The following is a 23032-nucleotide window of genomic DNA, read 5'->3' as shown; positions in this document are numbered from 1 at the left end:
GAAAGTCTTTCCAGCCGCACCACACTTACCTCAGCAACACCATAGCATGTCATTGCAAAGGAAGAATAAATGTTTTCTTCTGTATGATGGCATCACACAGGCACAGATAAAAAAATCAAACAATTTCACCCACCAAAACTGGAGCTCAGACTTCTTGAAGATTCTGTTAGTGCGAATCTCCAAAGATGCCAACACCACAAACACAAACTGATCGAGAAATTCAACTCAGGGGCTCCAGTTAGCTGAAGTGAAACAGACTAAGAGACAATCCATAAGTTTTTAGACAATGGCGCAATTTTTCTAGTTTTGCCTGTGTGCACCACCACAGTGGTTTATAAACCAAGCAGTCCAAATGTGATTGAAGTGTAGACTTTAATTGAGGAGCTCTAACACAAGTATTACATCCTTATTATTGTAGGTTCTTTGCCTTACAGTATAAAGCAGCTTTAGGTGACTGTTGTTGTCTGTTTGGTGCTATATAAATAAAATAAAATTGAGTTGAATCGGCAGCACATGGACGTAACTTCGCTGTCTGAAAAAGGAAGTCCCTGCCGAAATACTTAAAACCTGCATTCAGTCTGAAGGCCACCAGACGGTAGTTGATACAGATACTCTTCCTTTTGAAAAGTAATTGGACAGTTCACCAGGAAATAGTGTCATAATTGAATTAAGCAGATTAAAGATCTGAAGCTGATTTCAACTGAACTGGTAGCTTTTCGCATGAACTTTCAATATGAGGTCCAAGAAGATGTTGATGGAAGTGAGGGAGGCCCATCATTGGGCTGTGAAACCAAAACAAACCTGTCAGAGAGGAAGAAGAAACTCTAGCTGTGGCCATATCAACAGTCTGGTACACTTAAAAATAAGGAAAGCACCAACCAGCTCAGCAACATCTAAAACCCTGAAAGATCACAAGATGATTTTTTTTTTTTGTTGCCTGTCCCGTTTGGCTCTTTTGCCATCAGAATTGTTGTCTAAAGGCAAAGAAAGATGCCCAACGGATTTACTTTACCAAATTGACCATCCCAGCCTTGCCGTAATGGTCCATTTGATTCACCTTTTATTGTTTATTTTATTTTCACTTACTGAATACGGGACAGACTTGACTGGGGGAAAGAAGGGGAGAAAGAAAGAGGGAAAGAGAAACAGCTGAGAAGAGGGACGGGGGAGAAGGGCAAAAGACAAAAACCAACAGAACGGGCAGAGAAGAAAAAAATACATCTATCGATCACCTGGATCACCTGCCGAGAAAGAAAAAAGAAAGCAAGCAGAAGAGAACAAGAGTAATAGAATAAACAACATCACAATGATATATGGGAATATAACAGTAAATACTAAATATTAAACATTATTGTGCAGCACATAAGATCAACAGAACACAGTGTGCTTTGAGGTAGCAGCCAAAAAGGGTGTAGTTTGTGGGTGTGAGCACCCGTGTGTACACCTGTGAGCATGGACGCGCTTGTTTTTTTTTTTTTTTTTTTTTTTTTTTTTTTTTTTTTTTTTTTAAAAGGTTCCTTCGTGTAATGATCTGCTAGAGGGTGTGGGGGGGCCACAGCCCCGTCCTCCAGGGCATGAAGCAGGTATGGAGGAGATCAAAACTCCAGACATCCAGAGGCCCCCAGAACACAAGAGACCAAGGAAGACCAACAGAGGGGCAGCCGCGCCACTGTCCCAGAAAGAGCTGAGGAGAGTCCCAGATGAGGGCTCACTCAGCAGCCGCGGAGCAGAAGCCAGGGGGAGTTGCAGTGAGCTCCGCCGGCAGCCAGCCGTGCCTGAGTGACCGAGCCCTAGGCCGAGAGGCCGGGGACACCCCACCTCCGAAGTGGCCCGAGCGAGCCCCAGGCCCCGATAAGCGGCCGCCAAGGAGTGAGCCGGTGTGTACCTTGACGCCCATCCCCGGACACAAAGAACCACCAACGCACCGATGTCTGAGAGAGTCCGCCACTGGCAGGGGAAGTGGTGGTAGGGGGAGAAAGGCCTCCAAACCTTGGAGGGCCTGAGATGTCCCCAGAGAGGTGGCGTCTGATACCCAACCTGACATATAGACACAGACATACAGGCACACACAGATACAAACATCCATTCCCACCCTCATGCTCTCATATACACTTACTCCACACTCAACCAACGTGGAGACAGACATAAAGAGACGCTGTACACACGATCACACTCCCCAAGCGTACTCTACAAACCGGGTCTAGGTACCCTTGCCCCTGGAGGGGGGAACTGCACCCAGACCCAGGTGGTGTTACCCTTTTCCCTGCGGTGGGGGGAGGCAGACCGCCCCGACTCCGCAGCAGCAGGGAGGCCCCACACTCCAGACCGCAGTCGGACGGCCAACTCCTCCTCCTAGCCCCCCCGCTCCAGCAGGCCGCAGAGAACGGGGGTGAGAGAAGACTCCAAACCTCCCTCCACCCACTCATTGTAGTGTTGATGCATGTGTGTTCTAAGGTGCATTTAAAACCCAGGAGGGCATGGAGCTACCTGCCAGAGAGCAGCAGGTAAGCGCATAGTCCCTCCTGCTAGCCCTCAATGTCTGCGTGTATTTAACATTGAGAGGTGGGCAACGACGCCAGGGGTGGGGTGTACACCCTGATGGTACTTTGGATTCCGTGTATCGTGCCCACCCCCAAGATCCTATATGTATGTGTAATGAGAGTGTGAGTAATGTGAATGTCTAAGTTGTGGGATAAAATTGAGGCAGAGGCAGCCAGAAGGGGACGGGGGGGGGGATAGCCTCCTCTGCACCCTGGTGACATACCCCTACTCCAAGGTCCTGCATGTGTGGGTGGTTGTGGTGGAGCGGGAAGAGGGAGGCAGCTGGAGATGGGGAGGCAAGTGCCCACCCGCCCACAACCCCGGCAACACACCAACCAGGACCCAAGCCCCCGAGGCCCGGCCCGGGCCCCAGCCCAGAGACGGAGCGCCCCCAGAACCTCACGCCCATCCCGGACCCACCCAGGGGCAGCCAGGCTACCAGGTCAGTAACCCACGTCCGTCAGCACAGACCCTCCCCTAGCCCCGCTGCACGCAGCCGCGAGGAAACAGTCACCTGAGAGCCAACAGAGCCCCTAACCGGACATGACCGCTACCCCGGGTTGAGCCCCCCAAGGAAGATGCCTCCGGGGAACCCCCCGACGCCCTAAGCCTGTCCCTACCCCCACACCAATCACAACAGTGAAGGCGGGACCAAACTATGACCCCCCACCCCCACTAGGTGATGGAGCTGATCAAAGGAGCCCAGAGCAATTGATCTGATGTGGTGGCAGAGGCTGTATCAAGACTAATGTAATCTAATAGATAATTTCTATATTGGTTAGAATTAAGATTATTTTTATTTTTCCAGTTCATGAGGACTGTTTTCTTGGCTATGCATAGGGCAGTGAAAACCATATGGGCGATATTCTTTTCTGAAGTGACATTATCTAAGCTGCCCAACAAACACACTAGGGGGGAAGTTGGAATGTTACATTTCAGATACTTCGATAAGTCTTCACATATCTCGCGCCAAAACTTCTGAACTGGTGGACAGAACCAAAGAGCGTAGATATAATTGTCCGGTGAATTGGTTTGGCAGTGTGAGCAGTTGTTGGTAGATGTAAAGCCCATCTTGAACATCCGATGACCTGTATAGTGCACTCTATGTAATATTTTGTATTGAATTAATTGAAGACTGGGATTTCTAATTAGATGAAAGGTTTTTAAGCAAATCTGAGACAGAAGTTTAGGTCTAAGTTAACTGATAAATCCGCTTCCCATTTTGCAATAGGAAGTGATATTGATTCATCTGTTTTAGAAAGCATTCTGTATATTTTGGAAAGTAATTTGGGGGTTTTAAGAGTAAGAAATTGAACCACACTTGGTGGTGTTTGTAGTTCAACTTGACCCGGTTTAAATTTCTTTTTTACTATGGATTTAATTTGTTGATATTCTAAAAATCTTTTCTTGTTGATCCCATATTGTGTAACTAGTCCGTCAAATGAAATAAATTCTGTTCCTTCTAGTATATGTTCTAAATATTTGATTCCTTTACCACTCCAATCTGAAAAGTTTATCATATTATTGTTTTGTAATATGTCAGGGTTGTTCCAGATAGGTGTACGTTTGCATGGGATTAATGAAGACGCCGTCAATTTTAGAAACTCCCACCATGCTGTCAGAGAAGAGCTGATGTTGATGCTTTTAAAGCATCATGGATGTTTGAGCTGATAAATGGTAGATCTGAAAATCTCTAGATTATTGCAAAGTGCTTGTTCTACATCTAGCCAAGGTTCATCTAAGAGGGTATGTTTTAGCCATCCTGAGATAAACTGAAGCCTGTTGGCTAAGAAGTAGTGCTGAAAGTTAGGCAGTTCTAGTCCTCCTTTATCCTTGGTCTTTTGTAGTGTTTTTAAGCTTATACGTGGGGGTTTATTTTTCCAAAGGAATTTGGACATACATGAATCTAGAGATCTGAACCAATCTTGTGGCGGTTTAGTTGGGATCATTGAGAATAAATAATTTATTTTTGGTAAGACCATCATTTTTATAGCGGCAACCCTTCCCATGAGTGATATGGGTAGACATTTCCATCTAGCCAGATCATCTTCTACCTTCTTTAAAAGTGGGATATGGTTTAATTTAGTTAGATCTGCAAGCTTGGGAGAAACATTAATACCTAAATATTTTATATTTCCCGATTGCAGTGGTGTAGAAGAGGAATTATGGAGGGAGCAATTAATCGGTAGAACTGTAGATTTTGACCAGTTAATTGAGTAATCTGATATTCTTGCAAAAGAGTTTATCAATTCAATCACCCCAGAGATATTGGTTTGTGAATTTTGGAGAAAGAGTAACACATCATCCGCATAAAGGCTGATTTTATGTTCCACGTTCTTGCATTTTATGCCCTTAATTACTGAATTCTGTCTAATTGCTGCTGCTAGTGGTTCAATAAAAATTGCAAACAGTGAAGGGGAGAGTGGGCATCCCTGCCTGGTGCCCCTCAAGAGACAGAAGCTGGAGGATGTCTGGTCATTTGTTCTAACACAAGCTGTTGGGGAATTATATAATATTTTTAACCAGTTTATGAAAGAGGATCCAAAACCAAATTTGTGTAAAGTTGCAAATAGAAATTTCCAGTTAACTCTGTCAAATGCTTTTTCTGCGTCTAAAGAGAATATTGTATTTTCGATGTTTTTACTGTATGAGCAGTCTATCAAATTAAGTAATCTACGTGTATTTTTTGATGAGTGCCTACCTTTTATGAAACCAGTTTGGTCAGGATGAATTAAGAGGGGGGTTATTTTCTCCAGTCTCTTTGAGAGAGCTTTGCAGATTATTTTAAGGTCTACATTTATAAGGGATATTGGACGATAGCTTGAGGGATATACAGGGTCTTTGCCTGGTTTTAGCAGGAGATTAATGTTTGCAGAATTCATATTTGATGGAAGTCTGCCCTTTTCTTTAATTTCCAACAACGTTCTGTAGAAAACTGGTGCTAGAATCGACCAGAATTCTTTGTAGAATTCTGCAGCGAAGCCATCTGGACCTGGAGCCTTATTATTGGGCATACTTATCAGGGCTTCCTGGAGTTCACCTGGTGTCAGTGGTGAATCCAGTGCCATTGCTTGAGTGTCTAATAATTTTGGAAGAGTTATGTTGTCCAAAAACTGATCAATTTCTTTTTTAGATGGGTTTATTTGTGGTGAATACAACGTTTTATAGAAATCCCTGAAAATGTTGTTTATTTGTATCGGATCATATATTGTGTTCCCAGATGAATCTTGAACAGCACATATAGTTGTTTTTATTTATTTATTTATTTATTTTTAGCTGGTTTGCTAGAAATTGACCGGATTTATTACCTTGTTCATAATTTTGTAGGCGTAGTCTTTGTACTAAGAATTTTGTTTTTTTATCAATTATCTCATTTAATTCTAGTTTTGTCTTGCGTATTTTGTTCAATGTTTCCTGATCTTGGTGGGACGCGTAGGCTTCTTCTAGTGATTTGATGTTTTTTTCTAATTCCTGAATATTTTTGTTTTCTTTTTATGTGATGAGAAAGAACTTATTTTACCTCTCATCACAGCTTTCCCTGCTTCCCATAGAACAGAAGCTGATGTTTCGGGAGTGTCATTATAGTCCAAATATGAAGTCCACTCTTTTTTAAAATATTTAATAAAGTCTTCATCTTTAAGTAGTGATATATTAAATCTCCAGTTTTTTCTTGGCATAGTATTATTCTTGTGCATTAGTGTTAAAGATACAGGACCATGATCGCTGACAGCTATAGGGTGAATCTCAGTGTCTGAAATGTCGTTCAGCAGTGAGCTGCTGACCAAAAAATAATCCAGACGAGAGTAGGAGTGATGGACATGTGAGAAAAAAGTATATTCCTTACTGGTGGGGTGAAGGGAGCGCCATGCATCGCAAAGACCAAAGTCGCTCATATACAGTTTGATTATATTTATGGACTGCCAATTACGCTGAGTTCCCGCTGTATTGAGCCTATCCATGTCTTCATTTAGTCCAAGTCACAAGATGATTTAAAGCTGATGATCACAGAATCGTTTTCATTGTTAGTAAAAACAACTTCACAGCATCTACCAACTCAAGATTGGTATCGAAGAGGTCGGCGTCTACACTCGAGAGACACCCTAATAAGGAGTGTAAACCCAAGGTTTACAACAAAGAGCAAACCACCGGTTATACTCAAGAACAGGAAGTTAATGTTGAACCTTCAAAATATGCCCAAAAACCAATGAGAGAAGTCACAGTGTCTTTATCCACCTTTGTTTTGAAGTTGCACCATTATGCGGGTCAAAAACTTTTATTTTGAAAGGAAATATTCAGTAAAACCCTTCAAAGTAAACACTTTCCATTAGATTTAAGACAGGATTAGCTTGGGATTGCCTGTGTGTCCATAAAATAATGCAAGGTTTCTTTCCAGCTTACTCTTTGTGTCTATAAATACACTTTAAACACACTTTGTTTTTCTTTGTAAACAGTCTGAGATACACACGATAACACACATCTTCAGCGCCCTTTCCTTTCTTGGATGTGTTACTGGCCTAATTCAGTCTCGACTGCCGGCGTGTTTGTCCTCATTTGTTTACTGTTGCCTGTAAGCATACACTCCACTCCATACCCGAGGATTTTCCTCCCATTCACACACATGTGGATACTTCAGACTCTTTTTTTTTTTTTTTTTTCTTCATTTAAACACAAGGCTCTCGTGTGTGTGAGAGTGTGTGTGTGTGTGTGTGTGTGTGTGTGTGCGTCCTAAACATGAGTCACTTCCTTCCCCACATGCTCTTGTGAATCACTCCTTCCTCCAGGGAATACGGGCTGTCTCCACCCCCTCCTCCATGCCCTTCCCCCCCCATGTGTTCTCATGCGAGGCCCTGGAAAGTGTCTGGAGCTGTGTGAGGAGCCGGGGGTTGGATGAGGGGGATGGAAAGAAGGAAAAAAAGAAAAAAAGGAGGGGGTTGTTAGATTGATTCCCCTCAGGGTCTGGGTTTGGGTTCCTCGGCCCTCCTGGGAGAAAATGGTGGGAAAGCCGTTGATGCGCCTCACTTTTTAATTTATGCATTTAGAAATTCATACATTTGTTTTTGTTTGTGTGTTTCTGAGCTTATGCAGAATGTATTAATTTTGAGGTGATTGCTGGATGAACAATCAGCCTTTTGTTCTTTTTAACATTCATCAAATCACTAAAAGCCCCATAATCAATGTAGCAATAATTATTATTATTAAAAAAAAGCTTGTAATCAGAAGCTTTCTGCATGTCTTTATTGTTAAAAGTGTGACTGAAAGCTCATTATTCATTCGTGTAACAGAGAGACATAAAAGTTAACTGTGAAATGAAAACTAATTATATTATGATTTATATCTCATGTAATGTTTGGTATCATAGCTGAAAAGGAACAATCCACCTGTTAAGTGATGACATATCAGCTCTGTTTCCGGCTCATTCCCAGTCTCTTTGGCTTCTTTTTAGCACCATTTATGTGCAGCACATCTTTTAAGCTCAGTTTTTAATAATTCACAGTGTAGCTACAAATCATGGGTTTGCAGTGTTTTGGTCAACAAAATGTTGGAAATCAGGAAATCATGGCAAATAGAAACTGTGGGCTCTCAGCCTGCCAGCCGTTGGTCAGTTTCTTGTAGTAGCCCTCTCTCGTTTGGAGTTTTTTGGAGTCTTTTTTCACAGGCCTCAAATCTTAGACTTGGTTCTAGATTAGGCTTTGGCACAGACTTGAAAATGAGGATTAAACGAATTGTGTAAATTGGATCTGGCAGAAAACCTACCAAATGGTATCACTCCATTCCTTAGGTGCCTGCTCTGGTTTGCATCTCTGTGTAGAACGATTCAACATGCAGCAAGATAACGTGCTCAACCACACCTCCCAACTTGACTCAAAAATGACTCAAAGACTAAAGAAGACCGAGAGGTTGTCACACTTCCTCTCAAGTCCCATGACCTTGACCCTACTGGACCCTAATCGAGACTGATATCACAGGAGCTTTAGGATCTTCCGTGGAGTCCAAACAACTCGAGTGGTGCTGCCATTGAAGCTAAAGCGAGAGAAACAAAAACTCACAGATTCAGCCTTTGACTGCTGATATTTGTTAAGATGATACCATTTATAATGAAACAGTTTGTTGTCATGTTTTGGACTCCACAGTTTCTATCTTAAATCAGCATTTTATGAATTCAAACATTATCTTCATGTTTCTCTGCATGGAATTAAGAAAGGAGGGTGACAGCTTAAAAAAAGTCTCATGAAACCCTGATTAGAGGTTAATCAGTTATTTATAATTGCAAAACAGTTTCTCTTCAAACTCTGAAATGTCACATTTGAAACTCTAATTACTAACCTTTTGGTGTTAGCAGTGGATCACATGACTGTGTGTCATGGAAGAAGACCCTGCAGTTGTTTGTGTCTTTCAGCTCATTGTTTTGGTTGTAAGGTTTGCAGCGTAGTCTTTACAGCTTTATCAGCTGCTGATTTTCAGCCAATAAACATTTAACTGATGTCTTATCACCTGTTGAAGTTGTGTGCGCTTTTACTCATCTGATCGGAGTCTTTCGTACCTTAAACAGTTAATCACATGTCGTTGGTTCTATACATCCAATCAGAACAGTTCTTCATTAGAAATGGAAAGTAGAATTTTCTTTTTGGCATCAAGAGATTGCATCAGTTTCTTTAAGGCGGAAGTTCAGCTAATTTGAGCTTTTTCTTTTTCTCCCTAACTCGATCCTTTGTTCATAGCTTGTCACTCTTTGGAATGCTGTCAGTAGCTTCACGTGACTGCCAACCATAGACTGTCTGCAAAAGGTGGACATGACCCTTTGGTTTCTGGAATCCATGTTTTGGAGCCTTGGTGTTAGCATTTTGGCAACCTTGTTGTTTGCGTCTTTGTGTTTAGAGCCAGAACTGATTGTAGTTAGATGAGATGGTGACATGCTAAGATATTAGCTAACTTAAGACTTTTAAACTTTAATTATTTGATCTTTTTCACATTGTTTACATATTTATTGTCAGTAAAGGACTGTATGTCCAGTTTAGTGACTCCCAGCACATGATATGATATCATCATCAAGCACTTTTCTACACCTTAATACTTTCTGTCAAACATTCACACTCTGGAAAACTTCAGTATTTTGCTCAAGGATACTTTGGTACGCAAGGGATCGAACCACAAACCTTCTGATTAATAGATGACCTGCTCTACCTCCTTAGCTATAGCCATACAAAGTGTTCCTCCAACTTCATAATGAGTGTTGTTCCTAGATCGTTAATGGAACTGACCAATCACCTTTCTTTTGACATTGCTTCAAAATGGCCATGCCCCCAACAACCCCTGTGGTTTCAAAGATGTGCAATCATCTGGTCAAAGTGATTGAACACTCACCAAAGCCTCTTACGCCAGTCTGTTTGTACCATACACATCATGTGTTGTCCCTATCTCGCCTTTACAGGTCTATAAATAATTTTGGGCAAATGTTGACTTTTTAGTCTTTTAAGGTCTGCAGGAGTTTACACATTTAGAGTTTTCACTGTGTAAAAGAAAAGAAGTAATGGCCGTGGAAACCTTTCCTACCAAGTAAATGGGTTATATTTGGAATCCTCTGCATCTGATTCAGTTTAAAATGGCCAAAGCTCCATCAGTGGAGAAACTCTAGCCTTATAAAAGCTACCTTTACCACCCACAGGGGGGCTGTTTGAAGCTCTAAGACAGATTTTGGAGTAAAAAGGTTGAAATACTATCTTTTAAAAAAGTATTTAGGCATTGCGATGAAGTGGATTAAGGAGATGTAGAATTTAAACTGTCTCTCTCTTTGTGTGCAGATGAAGACGGGTCCATTTGCTGAACACTCCAACCAGCTGTGGAACATCAGTGCCGTTCCCTCCTGGTCCAAAGTCAACCAGGGCCTGATCAGAATGTACAAAGCTGAGGTACGCCTGCTCTCCCCCCCATCCCCCACCCCCCAGTCTCACTGACCATTCATCAGTCTGACAAACAGCTTGCTGTAGAATCCAAATCCAAAACACAGAGAGAACAATTCAAATCAGAAGTTTACAGATCAGATAAACAGGGGCAATTCTAGGATCAAACCTCATATTTTCATGCACATGGTGCCTTGCAATTAATATTAATGTAATATGCTTCTTGCAAACACATTCAGTCCTTTTCACCTTTGCAAACCTAAATTGAACTAGATAAACATTTAAATGTTTGTCTTAAAATGTAGTGTCTAAGAATGACTGGGAATAAATAATCACAGTTCTTAATATAATTTACTGGTTTTAACGTGAGAATTTTAGTTGTGAACCTGAAGCAAAAGCTCAATAACTTTGACCATAATTTTCCAAACGAAGTAAAAGAACAATTTGTAGGAAAGCGAATAATAGCTTTTTTTCAGTCCCTTGTACTCCAAGCAATTAAAAAAGCTCATAATGCCACATTAAACATCTGGACAAAATACAAACGAATACTAGAGTTGCTATAACCTGTAACCTGTCTCCAGTAGAGAAGTTGGGCAATGCTTTGTTTTGTTTTTTCAGGGGTGATGTTATCAAAGTTAGGGTTGCTCGAGCCCTGCCAAAAGGGTCTAAACTCGTCAATCCATGTAAAGCACTTTACTTCATTTATTCTAGTGTGTTTGTACCACTCATACCTGTCTTTTTTTATACTGCAAAGGGAGCTGTATCTCTCAGGTGGACCAGTTTATGTGAAATGGATGGTGTGACAGGTATACTGCAGGGTATATTCCTCCAGTTTAAAGTCTTCACTGTGGAAGCAGAATTAACTGCTGTGTGGTGTTGAACTGAAAATCTGCAGACATGCTAACAGATCACATCTACTGTTTCAATTTTTTCCACATTTTGAATCCTAATTGTAACACATTCATACACGCAGTTGCAGTAATTTTGGTTGTAATAAAGCAATAATACACAAATACTAGCTCTCAAACATCTTAGGTTGCCTGTCAATACATTTAACCCCACAGCAGCCATATTATTGGTGAAAATAGTGGGCATAGACCATATAATGCTTTTTAAATAAGTGAACTATAAAAAAAATATATAACTGTATAGTTATTAGGAAAGATGGAAATAAGTTATAAAGATCTAAAATGTTTTTTGCAGCAGACTGTAAAAATGTTTATTTCTGGTGTGCAGTTGGACATTTTAAATTGGGAGTCTATGGGTATGGACTCGCTGTGGGAGCCTCAAGTGGATTTTAGAGGAACTGCAGCCGCCATGTTTGTTTCTTCCCAAGTGGGATCTTTTTGAATGTGTGGTCTTCCAAACTGAAAGTCACGGCTGATTTCTTGAAAGATTTAAGTGACGTCTGAAGCTCTTTTCTTTTCTCCTGCTGCACTGCTGTAGCTTTTGTGGTTTCGTGAACCCAGTTAGGCAACATGCAGTCAAAAAACTGAAATGCACACAAAAAAAACATTCTTCTGTAAACTGGATTTCTTGTAATTCTTCACCCGGACTCAGGAAACTGCGTTTTCTTGTTTATGTGACATTTAAAAAGTCAAGTTAACGCCGACTGAGACCAGAAAATGCCCAGACTGGCTGTGCTTTTAGGGAGCGGAGGAGCGAGGCAGGAAAGGGTTAAGAGAGAATGGAATTACGTGTGTGTGTGTGTGTGTGTGTGTGTGTGTGTGTGTGTGTGTGTGTGTGGGCGGTTGGGGGGGTTGTCTAAGCCCGTTCTCCCCGCCTGCATGCCCACATCCTGTGTTTTCCAGAGCAGCCTGTGAGTCTTCCCAAAGAGCTGAGGGGCCAAGCTGTCTGCCTTCCCCTCCTCCTCCTCCTCCTCCTCTGCCGTTCCCTTCATTAAATCCTCCCCTCCCTCTGTCCCGACCTTCCTCCGAGCCTGGAGCAACCATCAGCAGACTTGCATTCCTCTCTCCCTTTTCCTGGCCCCACACAGGGTTTCGAGCAGAGAGCCGGAGTAGACCTAGAAAGAGCCGAATTCACCATTTTTAGTCTGAGAGGAGTTCATTCTGGGGCCTCGCTGGCTGTTTTGAAGCATCTGAATTTGTGAAATAAAACACAAACACAGGAAAAACAATGCTAGAGGGACTAGAGGAGTGTGTATTGTAATAGTTTAAATAAAGAAACTGCCAGGATCCTAGTTGCCAGTGATTTTTAGCCCTTTTACAAGTGACATATTTATTTTTCCCCATAATCTTCTGAAATCAGGCAAAAAATTAAGTCTGGAAGGTAGAAAACGCTTTAAAAAACACAGGCCATACTTTTTGTTAGATCACAGTGAGTGTGTAATTTGCTAAAAGAGGTACTTTCAAGTCAAACTGAAGGAAGGTCATGCATTTGCTGAGGAGTGTTTCCTGAAGGTGATTAATAAACATGTTAAAGAGCAACTATTCTACCTTTGCTGTCACATTGATATTAAAATAGGCTACTCAGACACTCGTTTTCACCCAGTGGACCTCTATGCTGTCACAGAGAGAGGAGGTTGCCCATATACCCTTATATGGGCAACTTGAGCACAAAAGACCCAGGCCCTTCTGATTACTAGGACCAGCCAATAAAAAGCTAAAATGGCTAAATGCTACCACTCACTGTTCAAAAATGAGTCCACAATAAAAAAAAATAGCTGTATTGGTGTATGTGATGCTAACAATGGAAATTCCAGCAATGCTCACACAGCGCCCACGTGCTAGTCAAAGCCGCTGTGACCTGAAACATACGTAACTTTAAGCCTTAATGAAATGTAAACAGGTAAGTTATTTTAAAAAATCCACCCCCTGTACATTTATGACAGGTTAAACTATCCATAGAGGCCAAAACTCTTTTGTTTCTGCTGTAAAGTTGTCCCTTTTAACATGGGAGTCTATGAGGACTGAGTGACCAGTAAAGCCAGCCTCTGGTGGATGTTAGAGGAACTGCAGCCTTTGGCACTTGATGTTTCAGGTCTGGAGTTTACTGCCTGGGTTATTATAAAGCGATCAGGGTGCTGTTAAATTGCTCTCTGATTAAATTAGACGGTGGGTGGGTGAGTAAGCGACTCTGGCGAGTGTTCTTGAGCAGCGGTGCGGCTCGCTGATGTGTTTTTAATCGTTCCTGGAGGACAGCGGAGCTCTGTGAAGATTGGGAAAAGAAACGTAAACAGCCCTTGATTGCAGGAAAAATAGAAGTTATCACCACATAAAATGGTCAGCAGTTAATTAGAGAACAAAATGAACCACTGTAGGTTAACTGCTGTGATGGTTTATCAAAGTAACTTCTCAGTAGCGTTAATTGCATGTGTGTGTTATTGTCCTGCTAACGGTCTGTGACAGATAACCTACACAGGCTTTTAATGCTGTGTGTGAAGAGTTGGGCTGTGATCAATGACCGTTTGATGCTTTTACAAGTTAAACATTGATTGAATATCTGTTTAGACAAAAGGTCTGTGAGGCGTGTTTTTCCACCCCAGTTCTGCCCACATGATCGTGACCGATAGTGTCACGGCACAGACAGCCCGAACGCTCCTCCCATCCCCCCACCGCCGCTCCCCCCCCAAAAAACAGGTCCGTGTGTGCACACAAAGAGCCTCCTCTGGGCTCCTCCACAACTGTTCTGAACGGAGTCGGCATGAAAGACCGGTGGAAAGAGTTCAGGTCGGGGCGAGCCATTTGCTGTGGCTGGTCTGTGTGTGTGTGTGTGTGTGTGTGTGTGTGTGTGTATATATATATATATATGTATATATGTATAAATAAAAATTTTAGGGGTGCAACGATACACAAAATTCACGGTTCGGTTCAGTTCAATACTTTGGTGTCACGGTTCGATATTCTTTCAATACAAAAAAAATGTTCATGCCTTTTTAATTTGTCATTTATTAAAATTATAAATATACATTTTAACTCAAAAGCACAGTTTTTAAATTTACTGTTGCTGAAACAACAAAGGGATAAAATAATAAATCTGTCTGATCGAGGAATCACTCATCTTTGGAAAAGAGAGTTTATTACAGAGAAATGTCTCTTTCCAAAATAAAAGCTATACTATCCGCTTCTTCTGGGCTATATTCTCAGCAGCATATTAAACATATCAGGTCCCCATAAGGAGAATCATGTGCTAACGGCTGTCTAAATGACTTGGGTAGTTTGTAGCATGCGTGCTTGTTGTTTTTGTCTGCTTTCACTTGTCTTTGCACTAGGATGATGTCGGCGTAAAGGTACAATCTGAAACGACGTTAATGCCACAACACGGCAAATCATCGATTAAAATCGATTCTGGCTTGGATAACGTGATATCGATTCATTAAAATCCTGAATCGATTTTTTTATATAAATGTATTTTGCCCAAAATTCCAGAATCTCAGGTGAAACGTCTCAAAATTTTGAGAACCACCAAACATTTTAAACAGTAAATGAGAGCAGGTACACGGCTTCTGCACAAAGACGTAAACACAAAGCACGGACCGCGGATCAGAATCGGTGAGATGTGGCTTTCTCACCCGACGGCACGGACACGGTCAGGGCTGAAAGCCGACAGCTCGCTGATTCTGATGTTTCGGCGGGTCCACGCTTTGTGTTTACGCCCTTTTTGCGCTGATTATAAAGCTGTTAGTTTTATCTCTCTCCAAACAATATTGACCGAACCAGCAGCAAAAGAAGATCCAAACTAAGCTTCACATAAACATCGTCATGGACTCCCTCTGACTTTTGCTGTTTTGCTTCCACCACAATAAAATCACACTTCATGCACAGCTCTCTCTCTCTCTCTCTCTCTTTCTCAGTGTGCTTCAAGAACAGTTTCCTGTCTATCCCCGAAATCTGTTTTCTGCATTATCCGCTTGCTTGTTACGCACAAGCCTATGGTGTTTACAGCGCTGTCGGCCGATGTTTTTTTTTCCTTTTACTCACTTCCAAAAAGAAAACCTAATTTCTGCCATTCAATAGGCTTCTGAACAAATTTAAACTTTTTAAAATTATACAAAATGCAAAACGCTCAGCCGTGTCTCTAACAAAACCGCTGTAACTTCAGAGGCAACGTTCATATGTTGATTAATGGTTTTCTTTCATTTTTGATGTACTGCAGAATATTTTTATAAATTCCCAGGTCAGGAAAATCACCTTCATGTTTTTCTGTGTTTTATCTTCAGCTACTTTGACACAAAGACATCTGCTGTGATGCTCACACCTTTGATAAAGTCTTGCGTGTGTCAGCTTCCTTTTTATAGATACAAAAATATGTAATTGTACTGATCTGAATTATAATATTTCTGACTGTCTGAGGCAAAATTTCCCAGATTCAAATCGAATTGAATCGAATCGTGGATCGAATCGATTCAGGACCTTGTGAATCGGAATCAAATTGATTCTAGAAATCAGTGACGATACCCAGCCCTACTAAACACTGTTTCAAATTAGCTAAAAAATGGCAGTCAGCCACTTAATTACGTAGTTCTCTATTTCTGATATCTGCTGACATTAATTTTACAAGTTTTTGGTCCTCGCGTGGTTCATATTTCCTTTACATTTCCTTTACATGCGTACTCTTTCCTCACTTTCTCATCGTCTTGAGTTCGCCTGTACTTTATTGTCCCCTTTAAATCATGTTTTTCATTCACACTTGTTCTCCAGTTTCTCTGTATTTCAGAGTAACCCTGAGATCACAGTTAGCCATTTTACTTTTTTTACATCTGTTTGCTGACTCGTGTTTCTCTTCCCCTTAACCTGTCATATACATCTTTGTCTTAGTTTCTCAAATATATTTTGTATATTTTCTTCCCACAGTAGTTCCACTTGTGATATTATCTTGAGTTCACCTGGACCTTATTATCCCCTTTTAGATTATTTGTTTTCATTTACGTCTGCCATACGATTCATCTACACTTTTGTTCTTTTGTTGTTTCAGCTGTCACAAAAAATGTTCAAATGGACAAATTTAGATACTTTTGATATTATATTTCAGATCACAGTTAGCTTGCTACTTCTCTGAAGCAAACTGAGATATTAAGTCTTTTTTCCTGCCTGTTTCCCCTTTGTTTTCAGTGTTTGGAAAAGTTCCCCGTGATCCAGCACTTCAAGTTCGGTAGCTTGCTGTCCATCCAGCCGGCAAAGCCTTGACTCTCATGCGAGGAAACGCGATGGAAAAGACCAAAATCCCAACTCGTTGGAACCTGCAGTTTCCCTTCCTCTGGCGTCCTCACGTGCAAATCCGACAGTAGCAAAAGACAACCACATGTAGTGTGACACCTCATCCCCTCATGGGCACGCGTGTGGTCATGAAAGCTTGCAGATATCCATAACTTTAATGCAAAGGTGGAAGAAGAGCTTTGTGAATCTGGAGCATCACATTTTTGTCATGTTATTTAAGTGATGGATAGAGTTTGAGGGACTTTTGTTTTGTTATCAGGTTTGCTCATTGGTGCTTTATATTTAAATTTGACACTGGAGTGGATAAAAATATGACTTCTTCATAATCTTCTGCCATAGTTCCATCTTCGGTTTTACTGCTTTTTCAACCAAATGTTTGCATTTGTTTTCTTTTTTGCAGATGTACCAATAATTAAATTTCCCATTTTGCCCAAACTTCTCATTCATAATTTGACATGAAAAATGTACTCTATATTTTATACTTTAAGAAATGTATTGTGGGAAAAGTAACGGATTAGATTTGACTGTCTTTGCATGAAAGCTTTCTTTTTCATTAGTTTTCTGTCCCTCGCTGTCACCGTCAGTAGTGTAAACCGGTGTCTTCTTCCAATCCCGGCCCAGTCTGAATCCATTTATTTCATCTGACATCAGCTCCAATAGTAAATACTGTAAATTGACAAACCATGAATAAATTGCTGTGGTTGTTCTGTGCAGCTTTTTCCTGAAAACGCTCACCACAAACAAAAGATTTATGATTTCTCTCTCCTGCTTTACATTTTACGTGTTCTAAAGCCGTTTTAATTTAATAAAAGAGAAGCTATTTTTGTGACCCCCAAAACTTGATTTCATACATTTCACCTCTCTGTGCACTTGATTTGTCTTCATATTTTCAGTGTAACATTAAAGCCACTATATAAAGTCCTGTGCACAAGTCTTGAGCCACCCTTCATTTCTTAATTTCTGGGGGGAAAGTATGAAATGCATTTATTGAAACGTGCCATTTACCATTTTATTGAAACATGCAAACACCCTTAACTCTCTTAATCAAGCTGCCCATAATTGCACTAGGTAATCTTCAGAAATAGTTCTTTTTCAAGGACGTTCCAAGGTCTTTGTGGGATGCTGGCTGACACTTTCTGTGACTTTGATCCCGCCCTACCTCTGCGAAGGTCTGTGCTCTGAGGAGATCAGTCAATGACTGATCATTTCCCACTGTGTTTTTCTGTCAGCGTATGCTTTTGCTGCATTGGCAGTGTGTTTGGGATCACTGTCATGCTGACAAACGAAGGTGCGGCCAATCAGATGCTTTCCAGGTGGTATTACATTTTGTATCAAAATCTGACTGTACTTGTCTGCTATCAATTTTGACAAGCTCTCCAACAACATTGGCTGAAATGCAGTCCAAACCATGACAGAGCCTCCACTGTGTTTTACAGATGGCTGTAGTTAGTCACTGTTGTACTTCAGTGCATACTGACGGTGATTTGAACCAAAACTGAAATTTGGATTCATCACTCCATCAGACCGGTTTTCACTGATTTTCAGTCCAGTTATTATGTGATGTGGCTCATATCTCAGCCCTGTCTCCCTTTCTCAGTAATGGCTTCTTGGTGGCCATTCTTCCACTGGGACCATTTCTGACGAGGGTTCAGTGAATGGTAGATGGATCAACTGAAGCTCCAGAATGCGTTCCATGTCAAAGTAGACCAAGTTTTCTACTACTAGCTCTTTGGGAATCGCCTTGTTGATGAAAAAATACGCCCACCTTTTATAGAGTACGGTGAGTTCAAGGGACGTGTTATTAGACGATGAGGTCGACAGACACATGTATGCAGGTGCTTTTGGAACCTAAATGTTGAGAGGTACGTCTCAGGAGCAAGAAATGTTTTTCATTTTTTCATTACTACATCTTTTTTTTAGTTTTTTAGTTTTATGTCTGCTTTCACTCGTTTTAATCTCTTTTCTTTCCCCTCATTTAGTTGTTGAAGTTGACGTTTTCAATAATAAATTTTATTAAAAAGTGGCTTTCAAAACACCCAAGGACACTGTACAGAGCAAATACTCCAGGCATAAAAACAGGAAATAAACACAATAATAGAAGAAAGTTTAAGAGCATGGAGAAGTTATATAGAGTAGGCTATGTTGAGCAGGTGGGTTTTGAGGGACTAAAAAAAACTTTTTCCAGCTAGTTTTATAACTTCTTGTTTCAGGTCTTCTTTCAGGTGCTTCACTGTGGTCACTCTGCATCTTTTTGTCATTTATTGCTCTTTTTTTAGATTTTGTTTTCTGGCTTTTTGCTGTTGATTTTATCTTTGTAATCATTTTTGTGTGTTTGGAATGATTTTACCCTTCATCTCAGTAATTTTAAATGTTTTTGTGATTATTTTATGTTAATTTTTTATTGTTTTGTGTCTCCCTTCATTAGTTTATGTCAGTTTGCTGTCATTTGCTCATCATACAGCTTTGTGGATCTTTTAATCTCTTTTTAGTCATTTCTGCATCTGCTTGGGTCTTTTTTTGTTGTCTTTGCAGTTGGTTTGCTCCATTTGATGTGTCTACAACTGTTTCAGATTGGGATGTTTTCATTTGAATCTCTGTTCATGTCTGTTTTGGTAGTTTTATATCTCTTTTAATTCTTTTATCCCTGCCGCATCATTTTGCATCTCCTTGTAGTCGTTTTACTTCCCTTAAAACATCTCGTCATCTATTGCTCCACTTCACTCCTTTCTTTGCTTGTTTTTATTTGTGTCTCTTCAGGAGAGTGCACATCTTCACAGACACTACACCTCTCATTATGACCATCATATGTCAATTTTGGGGTGTTTTTACATCTTTTTTGTCATCATTTTATGTCTAAATTGTTTATCTTACATTTTTGTGGTGATTTCAGCATCTTCAGTGTCATTTAATATCTCTTTAGAGTCATTTTGTCTTCTCTGTGCAGTGATTTATTATTGTCTCTTTCATTTCCAGCTATTTTATGTCTCTGAGATTCTTCTTAAACCTCATCTCAGTGATTTGACTTCTCTCTGTGGATTCTTTATGTCTGCTTCTGGTTCATTTATGTTTTTCTCCAGCTGTTTGTCATCTGTGTTTTTGTGGTTCGATGTCTTTTTTTGTAATTTTAAATCTCACTGAGATCATTTTTTTCTCTTATGTCATTTCATATCTTATTTTAGTTGTTTTATGCCTGTGCTTGTTTTCCTTCCCAGTGGTTTTTATGTGTCTTTGCAGTATTTTTAGCTTTATGTCATGTCAGTCATTCTTTGCACCTCTGTGTTTGTCATTTTGTAGTTTTATTTTTGTAGTTTTCTGTTTCTTTCTGGTTGTTTTATCCTTCTCGCTTCAATTTTTAAAAAAAACTGTAGTTAATTTCTGATAGTTGTTTTTTGTTTATTGTCTCTTTTCAGACTTTCTTTGTCTTTTGCAGTTGTTTTCCCTCATTTTGCAGCTGTCTTTGTGGATTATTTCGCATCACTCCTCAGTCATCCAAGGCTATTTTTTTGGCTATTTTCTTTTTCTTCGTGGTTGTCTTCTGGCTCTTTTTCTTTTGTATCTCTGAATTGTTTTACTCCTCATCTGCGTTGTCATTTAACATCTCTCTGTAGTCATTTTCGTGAATTTTAGTCTTGGTTTAGTTTTTTTTACATGTCCTTTCACTTCTTTGATGTCTCTGCTTTTGAACATTTTACATCTTTGTGGACTTTTTTTTGTAGTTATTTTACACCTCTTTTTATTCTTTGTTTTGGCTGTTATCAGTCACCGTGGTACTTTTACATTTGATTATTTTCTGTTCCGAGACATTTGAATCAAACGAGTGTTTCTCCCCTCTGCGGAGAGAGGCCGAGTCTCGCTGACTCAGATATTGACTTCTCGTACAGTGCGAGTCATAAAGCAGGAGGAGTGAGAGGTCACAAATTCTCTTAAATCGCTCGTTCACGTGACCGAAGGCGCGGTCTGCTGGTGCGAGCGGTTCCTGTGTGAGTTTTACACGTCCTGCTTGTGACCCACAGATGAACTGAGCAGTGAGGCAGATGGATTCTGAAACGAGGGGGGAAAGTGTTGAATATTGCATGAGTCGGTCTACTTTACACTGCTCCTTCATGCAGGCGAAGATTTTTAGTTTTCAGATGTGGCTATCAGGAGTAAAAGAGAGCTCTGACAACTGTGAAGGTCCTTTATTTGAGAAAAGTGGGAAAAAAAGCAAAGTCCTGGAAATCCCCTGACTTCCAGGACTGCAGAGCTGAGAGTAAAACACGACAAGTCTAAAGGCGAAGCAGCGGCTTCAGACTAAATGCTGTTCAACCAGAAAAGCAGCTCTCCTTTCACATTTGTTCAACTGCCGTAAGCTAAAAGCTCCACACATGAGTCAGTGTAGTATGACGAGCCCTGCTCCCTGACTCACAGTCATAAACTCCCTCTAACTCACGAGTCCCAGGTCTTTGTGTTGACTTAGTTTGAGAACTTTAGGTGCTAGAGAAAGGTTCAGGACTTTTTGAGATTATAGTTCTGAACATTTCTCAGATTTCTCCCCAGCGTTACGACCTCTGCATACAGCAGGGGTATATTTCCAATTGAAGTAAGACTTTGGGCATTCCTCTGTCTTTAGACTCTCAAGTATCTGCAGTCTGAGGTGTGAGGGTTATTTTTATATGTGTTGATCACTACATAGAAGTATCTTGCTACGTAGTACAGGCCTCTGATCAGAGTGTAAACACAGTCAACAAAGGGGCTGAATGTTCCCGGAACTTTTGGAGAACATCTGCAACTGATGCAACATCGTCGAGCTGGCCTGGGATGACGTGAAGAGGTGGAAGAAATGTGCCAAGTTTTCCTACATTCTCAGAAAAAAACAGTCCGTTGTACAACAACAACAACAACAACAACAACAACCTGGTTTGGTTTTTATTTGCTCTTCTTTATTAGACTCGTATTTGAAAATCTGCCCTTTCATCTGTCTCTTCAGGTTCTCAGTAAATTTTGTCCCTCCCTGGTGGGGCTAAGAACTAAAGCCCCAAAAATAAATGTGTGGTAAAGAGTGATGTTTGTGTGGGACACTGAAGATTTGAGAAGAAATCAGTGTTCACTTGACACTTTATTAGGTTCGTCAGGCTTCAGAAGATGGTACGCTGTGGTCATGGACATGGTCAGCAACAATACTCAGGCAGACTGCAGGGTTTCAATGATGCTCAGTCATTAGTGAGGAGTCCAAAGTATGCCACACCATTACTCATCAGACCAGACAACATTTTTTCAGTCTTTTGTTGTCCAGTGTTTTGTGAGCCTCTGTGAATCATAGACTCAGTTTTCTGTTTTTAAAGGACCAGTGTGGTCCTCTGCTGCCAGAACAAGGTTTGACATATTGCACATTGAGAGATGGTCTTCTGCATGCCTTAGTTGTCATGACTGGTTATTCAATTCAATTCAATTTTATTTATATAGCGCCAAATCACAACAAAAGTCGCCTCAAGGCGCTTCATAGATACAGAGAAAGACCCAACAATCATATGACCCCCTATGAGCAAGCACTTTGGCGACAGTGGGAAGGAAAAACTCCCTTTTAACAGGAAGAAACCTCCGGTAGAACCAGGCCCAGGGAGGGGCGGCATCTGCTGCGACCGGTTGGGGTGAGAGAAGGAAGACAGGATAAAAGACATGCTGTGGAAGAGAGACGGAGGGTAATAACAGATATGATTCAATGCAGAGAGGTCTATTAACACGGAGTGAGTCAATCTATCTAAGTTATCTAAGTTATTGCTGCCTTCTTATCAACTTAAAGCAGTCTAGCCTTTCTCCTCTGACCTCACACACCAGCAAGGCATTTTCACTCAGACCTGCTGCTAACTGGATATTTTCTCTTTTCTGAAGTGTTCTCTATAAACCCGAGAGATGTTTATGTGGGCAAATCTCAGCAGGTCAGCACTTTGTGAAATACTCAGACCAGCCTGTCTGGCACCAACAACCGTGCCATGTTCAACGTCACTTCAATCACCTTTCGGATGCTCAGTTTGAACTTCAACAGGTCATCGTCACCATGTCTATAAACCTAGGTTACTGTCATGTGATTGGATGATTAGATATTTGCACTAACAATCAGTCGAATAGGTGTACCTAACATAGTGGCCATTGATCAAACTATGAAAACTAAATGACGATAAAAACTTTTGAAAATGCTCCACAGTCTCTATAAAGCTGGTCACATGACCTGAAATGTAATTTGTGATTTGTAGGATTTTATGCGTTACATCCTGTACTTTACAGTAAAACTACATGATGGTTCCTGCATTATATTAAATTAAACTTCTCATATAGCTTTTGAGTTGTAACTTCAAGACTTTAGAAATATGTGCAAGCAGAAAATTAAAAAGGTATTATATTGCATTCATACATTGTCTTCCACTTATCCGAAGTTGGGTT

The 23032-nt window shown here is 40.7% G+C and overlaps 1 protein-coding gene across 1 annotated transcript in view; it reads left to right on the top strand.

The window, feature by feature from the left end:
- ptpa (protein phosphatase 2 phosphatase activator) overlaps window positions 1-17326 on the top strand; it is a 30543-nt gene extending 13217 nt beyond the window's left edge. Inside the window, exons 9-10 of the mRNA XM_085278862.1 lie at window positions 10341-10448; window positions 16511-17326. Of these exons, the coding sequence (XP_085134988.1) occupies window positions 10341-10448; window positions 16511-16585 (183 nt within the window). The 3' untranslated portion in view covers window positions 16586-17326. The remainder of the gene's footprint in view (window positions 1-10340; window positions 10449-16510) is intronic.
- Window positions 17327-23032: the final 5706 nt, after the last annotated feature.

Source organism: Mchenga conophoros, linkage group LG7 (assembly GCF_057382185.1).
Source record: "Mchenga conophoros isolate Kocher_MC1m ecotype Shallow Benthic linkage group LG7, M_conophoros_male_GT1.1, whole genome shotgun sequence".
Lineage (NCBI taxonomy): Eukaryota > Metazoa > Chordata > Actinopteri > Cichliformes > Cichlidae > Mchenga > Mchenga conophoros.
The sequence above is the reverse complement of the archived record's forward strand: the minus strand, read 5'-3'. Positions and strand labels throughout refer to the sequence as shown.